General features: G+C 34.5%; 1 protein-coding gene across 1 annotated transcript; it reads right to left on the bottom strand.

Moving 5' to 3' along the window:
• Positions 1 to 778: 778 nt before the first annotated feature.
• Positions 779 to 3,670, bottom strand: LOC112738128 (uncharacterized). Its single transcript, XM_025788425.3, has 6 exons — positions 3,025 to 3,670; positions 2,282 to 2,363; positions 1,916 to 2,124; positions 1,687 to 1,817; positions 1,439 to 1,554; positions 779 to 1,058 (listed from the first exon to the last, which is right to left on the bottom strand). Exons 1-5 carry the CDS (start codon positions 3,453 to 3,455, stop codon positions 1,463 to 1,465), a joined length of 945 nt encoding a protein of 314 aa, XP_025644210.1. The 5' UTR covers positions 3,456 to 3,670; the 3' UTR covers positions 779 to 1,058; positions 1,439 to 1,462.
• Positions 3,671 to 6,708: the final 3,038 nt, after the last annotated feature.

Here is a 6,708-nt window from a genome sequence, read left to right as displayed (position 1 = left end):
TAACAAAAATTATAATTTGGGGGGAGACATTGTCCCCTTCCTTAGTGAGAGTCTCCGCCCGTGTTCACTTGGTCAAATTCCTATCTTGTCCATTATTTACAAGACTAAACGATTCAGTATCAAAATATTCGGTAAATACCTTTACCAAAATAATTCCTAGAATTCTTTACAGAACATCACATTCTTTCAACATTTGATATCAAATAATCAAATAATACCACATACTTTACCCGCACTTTTTAACAAAGCTTTTCTCGTGAAAAGCTTTTAACATTAATTTTATCTAAAACTCAAATGAGTTTCTTAAAATAAAGTATTATAATTTTTAACACACTCCACGAGTTATAATTAGCGGTACTATACGGGCATACGGCCGATCAACCTTTTCAGCGCATGTTAAAGCCCCACTTGGGGTATATCTATCTGGATTGCAGCTAGAATAATTCTCTCTGCCAGTCCCAAACAAATTAAAATAAAACAAAAATAATGCTCTGGTTCTAGGCATTATGTCACCGACTAAACGATCACTTATTATTGGGTATTTCCATCCATGTAGCAGCATCAGGGAACAAAAACCGTGGTTCAGGGTAATGGTAAATCACGGATTAAAATGTACACAGCTAGATTCCCACAAAAAATGAAATGCTATCTACAGGACAACCCGCTTGAGGCACATCTTTCAGTATAATGTTTTATACATTTCCTCGTGCATTCCTAATGGGGGATAGTAAGTGAAGTATACTTGAGAAATAAAAGGACATTCAAAACCCTATCAACATGGATCCAAGTAGTCTTGCATTTTCCAAATCGTCCATTATGGCAAAAGAACGGGAGCTATTATGTTTGCATGCTTATTGCATAATCCTACCAAAGAGAAACCGTAGTAACAGATTACAAGTAGTAAATCATAGAAACTATACACTTCTTCTCAAGGCTGATCTCATTTTCTACTGTCACACTCGCTCGAGCCATTCCCACGGTCAGACTGGTAAAGCAATTTGACTTAGAGGCTTGATCCGTCTCTGACAATATTCATTTTCAAGTTGTGCCGCTGAAATCTAAAAGAAAATAAAAATATGATGGATCAATGTATAAACAGGTCGAGAAGCTATGCTAATAGAACAAAATTTTAATCCGTACCACTTCTATCTGCTAGGTGTGTAACTGCTTATTGATGTTACAAGTTTGACTTTCCCATATTTGTGCCTCTATTTAAGAAGCATATATATACTTATCCAGGAACGCTGGTTAAAGGGGAATTATATGTACAGTACCAGAATAAAGGGAGTCATAAAAGAAATACGAGGAAATTAAACAGCAGCGTATTATTTAAGTAGATACAACTTTAATACAAATGATCCTCAAAGTATCTAATTAAGAATATGTCATCAATACTTGCAGTTGTCCTATGTAAAACCTAAATTTATTGAAGTCATACCTTGTCTTCCGAAAGTTTTTGAGGCTAGTTGACACTGTACTGAGGAGTATATCCTGTTAGTGTTATGAGAGCATGATCATCAACAGTACCACAAGGCAGGCCCCCATGATGGATACCTGCATTAAGTGATTAACAAAATTAACATAATGAAGATTCAACCGAAATTAGTGCATAAACAGACCACAATTTAGCAAATGCAGATGAAGTAGTTTAAAAGTCGGTACAATTTGAAAATAGCAGTTAAGTACCAGGCAGTAATAACAGTGAAGTAGTTTGGTGTAGTGTTTCACCGGATGTGTTTGTTGGCAAAATCTTAGCTGAAGCACGGTACTCTCTGGAAGAACTAGAAGTTGAAGCGCTTTCCTTGAGCTTCTCATGTCTACAAGGTCGAAATGTTCAAAATAAGATGGCATTAAAAATAACCAAGACTAAAACTAACAGAAATTGTACACGAACGGCATTTGTATGTCAACATACATTTGGTCTTTGGACGAAGAATTTAGATTATTGCATTTCATAATAGGTTTATATTTTTTAGGTCCTCTTCCTTTAAAAATTCTTAATGTCTGATTATTCTGATTTCCATAATTGTCAGGGGATCCAAATTGGTTCGTCTTCATGTATCTCTGGCCCTTGGTTTGGTTCTTCCTTTGTTGTTGATCATTACTCTTCGGAGGACTATTATCCTGAAATTAAAATATCGTAAGGTATGGTAATCATATCTAGCACCGTTCATCATCACAGTCAGGCAATAAAGTATCAGAAAATGTAGAACATTTAGTATGTAGCATGTAACAGAATTTGAAACGAAGATGCAGTAAACTATTATCAATAGTTCCTCACTTTCATGTCTTCAAACTTGTCATGCTTCCACCTCGGTTCATCTGTGCAGTTGTCCCACAATTTTATTCCAGTGACAATGCCCCTGGATGACAGCAATTATTCAAGGGGAATCCATGAACATACATATGCCACATTAAATACCGTTAATGTACTAAAATTAATGCACAATGTAGAATTATGAATTCTCGCTATTGTTTTACGGAGAACAATAAAAAAGGAGAAAAAGAGGGAGGGGGATCAACAAGAAACGAAGATCAAAGGGTTTTTGTTATCTGAGAAAAACACTGCTCAATATTATTTGAAGGCACTGAAAAGATACAATACAAATATATAATTAAATGTTAATGTAACAATATGAGAAAGAAGTTAAGTAGAATTAACATAGCTCTATTACATCTAATGCCATTCCCTACTAGTAGATCTAAACCATCATCAAAATGCATTCATAACAATAATTAGCGTTTCTCTTTAAAGAAATCAAGAAAGATTGAATTTGGTGGAAGAATCTTTGAAAATCTTAACAAGTGCGTTACAGAAACCTTTAAAAGCATGAATAGAAGCATGTGTAAGCATTTGTTTTAAAACTTGAAGCACGAAATCAAGCAGGTAATTGCAGTAATCAGATCGAGCTTGAATTCAGAGTGAAACGGTACAAACAAATTAAAGTATTTGAATAGATCATAAAATCAGAGCATAATCAATAATCGTTAGTGAAAAAGGAGAAAGAATGATGGCAAAAATACCTGCGCGTGCGGTAGCGGCGGCGGGGACTTAGAAAGCGATCGTCGTGCATGTAGAACGAACCATGCGTAGGCACGTAAGCGTCGTCGCGAACAGTAGTCTCCTTCTCTTTCTTCATAGTCACACGATGTAGAGTTTCTTGAAGCTCTTCTTCATCTCCTTGGCTCATTTCTTCGAGCTCTTCTTCGAAAACAACTTTCTCTCCAAGTTCTTGGTACCACTCCGGTGAACCTTCGCCGCCGCCGTCAGATTCATTTGGAGGATGAAGATGAGCAAAGCACGGCCGGCACTTTTCTGTGAGCCCATCGTGGCTGTATTCTTGGTCTTCATCGTCACTTGCTTCAATCCTCCGTGCCATCCACCACGGCGCTGAGACTCCATCGGCGTCGCTCTCATACTCAATCGATTTGGTTTGCTCTGAATCGTCCGCCATAGATCACAGAATGTTGCGATAGAGGTATCTCGAATCCTCTACTCTCTGAGGTTTGTGAGTACGATTTAGGAACAGAGGAAGCGAAGAGGAGCGGGTTAGAAACGTGTGAGAGGGAGGAAGGGAGTGTTGGCGCTGAATGGAGGGAAAACAGAATGTTAGTTGAGCCCGTTGGTTGTGGCCCGCGCCATAACTCATCTGAAAATTATATGGGTCTCGCTCTATTTTTCTAAGAAAATTTGTTTTAAAAGAACCTTAAAGGAGATTTAATTATTAAAAGAGACATATTTTTATTAAAATTATTTAAAAAATTGTTTAATAAAATGAATAATATTATACATTTAATTTTTTTATGAATAAAGTCTAAATAAATTAAATAATAAGATTTAAAAAAATATTAGTCATAATTAATTCTTGTTATATTCGATGAATTTAATTAAATATAATTAACAAAAAAATTTAAATATTCTAATAGAATATTTAATAAAAAAATTATATTTATTTTATTAAAGAGATAAATATATTTGTATATTATTTTTTTATTTATTTCTCTTTTAGAGACATATTTTACTTTAATTGATTTTTTTTCTTCTTTATAACTATGTCTTTATACATCAAATTAATTTCTAAGTCTTATTTTGCTTTCTATTTAAATTTTAGGGAGATGTTAGGGGGACAATGATTTTGGGAACAATATGAACAACGGGCCTTAATAGTTAGCCCAATTAGATTAATAAAATAGGTATACTAATAAACACTCTATTTCTTAAATCCTAATTTTAATTATCTTAACTAATACCATTGTAATCATCCCATCCACTCCCCTTTCTTTGACCAAACAGTCAAAACCTTTCCCCTTCCCTAACTTTCAAACACCCTTCAGGAAAGGAAACGTTAGCCTTTTCTCCCCGCTATTTCGAACGGCATTGACGAAGGAGGACCTTTCCCATTAGCCGCTACTTTTTTTTGTTGCTACCCGTAGTTCATCCTGCCAATCGCCGTACCGAGCATCCGCCAGCGCCTCCATTGCGAAGACCACAAGCAGCAGAGGAGAATCCCTGGCCCCCTCGAGTGGAAGTCGCCCAGAAACCCCAGCGTTGGCCTTTAACCGCAGTTTCCCTGGGTTGTAGCCTTTGCATGTTCGCCTTTGTTGGAGTCATTACCGGGTGCAACAAGAGAAGCCGTGTGGTGTGTTTCTCCTCCAAGATTGAAGGTCAGAGAACCGATAACCGTATATTGAATGTTTATATGTTTACAGTAACTTTTATGTTCTGGCTGCTTAGAAGGGTTTTGTTGCTTTCGGAGATTCCTGGGTCTGTTAGACTTATCCTTTTGTTTGTGAACGTAATGTAGTGGGGAGGAATAATGATACGTACATGTTTACGAGCATCCGGGTTTCCGCGTCTTGTATTTTAACGAGTTACAGTATTTGCCTTTGTTTTGCCTTCGGTTATTAGTAAGTTAGCAATTCTTCTGAGGCACGTGCTATGAATATGTTGCTTTGTGAGTTGTTTAATGAATCTAGATAGGATGGTCAATTTATTCGTTAGCATATGGTTGAAATTTTTTCCCAGGTGTTCGTAACTTGGTTGATGATGTTTAAATTTTTTTTTTTCATTCCAAAACCTCACCTAAGAGGCTGTTAAAATTTAGAAATTGTTAAATACTCTGATTATGAATATTTGATAAAGAAGAGATTTGCTTGAATTGGAATCCTGTTGGTTTATTTAACATAAAAATTGTAAGTATAATTTGGGATAAATTTACTTTTTTCTAGTGTTAGCTAAAAGTGTATTTTAATTCATCCTCAAATGTCCACTTGCATTTTGATCCATTTGATTGGAATGGATATAAGTAAAAGTACTTTTGGCGTTGAATCTAACTGTACAAAGACTATATTTATATGTTGATCAGCATTTTTTGATAACCATCCCAATCAATATTAGGACTTGTTTTGGTGACTTACGTAATTAGAACTTCAATTTTTAATTGCTATGCTTACAAGGATCTTGTTTAACATTTAATTTATTTTTTTTAACTGGCTATGTACTCTTACTCAATCGACTGTGGGGTGTTATGTTGTTGATTTTGAAATGTTTATTTTTTTTTAAATTATAGCATGAATAATAATATCAAATGGTTCATGTTTCCTTGGATTAAGGCAAAGATGTTTGAAATTTGTTGGAGCCTGGCTTAAAATTTTAGTGTTGTTTTCTTTGTCTGTTTCTGGTTCATATGATGGACCGTTAATTTCTATAAATAACGGGTGTTCAATTTTGTAAGAAAGTATGTATTGAAAAAATGTTGCGAAATCTGATTATATTAGGACTTGTTTTGGTGATTTAGGTTCTTAGAATTTCAATTTTTTAAAGCAGCCACGCTTGCAAGGACCTTTTGTAATTTGAATTTTTTTAAAAATGCCTATGTACTCTTACTGCACAAGACTGTGCGTGTTATCCCTTTGTACTCTTACTGCCTATGTACTCTCACTACATTGTAATTCTCATTTTATTCATTAACCCATGTTTAAAAATTTTTCCCAGGTGTTGGCAAGTTGGTTGACAAAGTTAAAAATATTTTTTTTTCATTCCAAAACCTAACCTAAGAGTCTGTCAAAATTTAGAAACTGTTAAATACTCTAATTATGAATATTTGATATAGAAGAGATAGGCTTGAATTGGAATCCTGTTGGTTTATTTTAAGAAAAAATTGAAAGTATAATTTTGGATTTATGGACAATGTTCTAGTATTAGCTAAAAGTGTATTTTACTTAATCCTTACATGTCCACTTGCATTTGATACATTTGATTGGAATGGATGTAAGTGAAAGTATTATTGGCGTTGAGTCTAACCGTGCAAAGACTATATTTACATGTTTGATCAACTTATTTGATAACCATCGCAGTCAATATTAGGTGTTGTTTTGGTGACTTACGTAATTAGAACTTCAAAATTTAATAACTATGCTTCCAAGGAACTTGTTTAACATTTAATTTTTTTTTTTAAATTTCTATGTACTCTTACTGCACACGACTGTAGGGTGTTATGCTGTTGATTTTGATATGTTTCTTTTTTTAAATTATAGCATGGATATTAATATCAGATGGTTAATGGATCTTTGAATTAAGGCAAACATGTTTGAATTTCATTGGAGCCATGCTTGATATTTTAGTTTTTGTTTTCGTTGCGAAAGCTGGGTATATTAGGACTTGTTTTGGTGATTTAGGTACTTAGCAGTTCAATTTTTTAAGTAGCT

This window comes from Arachis hypogaea, chromosome 13, assembly GCF_003086295.3.
Source record: "Arachis hypogaea cultivar Tifrunner chromosome 13, arahy.Tifrunner.gnm2.J5K5, whole genome shotgun sequence".
Lineage (NCBI taxonomy): Eukaryota > Viridiplantae > Streptophyta > Magnoliopsida > Fabales > Fabaceae > Arachis > Arachis hypogaea.
The sequence above is the reverse complement of the archived record's forward strand: the minus strand, read 5'-3'. Positions and strand labels throughout refer to the sequence as shown.

Bases quoted from the DNA above. Each gene is read 5' to 3' on its own strand.
- LOC112738128 (XM_025788425.3), bottom strand. From the start codon at position 3,455: ATGGCGGACGATTCAGAGCAAACCAAATCGATTGAGTATGAGAGCGAC. The intron at 2,125-2,281 runs GTGAGGAACTAT...TTTTAATTTCAG, and splicing joins ACAAGTTTGAAGACATGAAA to GATAATAGTCCTCCGAAGAG. The intron at 1,555-1,686 runs GTACTTAACTGC...CACTTAATGCAG, and splicing joins TTCACTGTTATTACTGCCTG to GTATCCATCATGGGGGCCTG.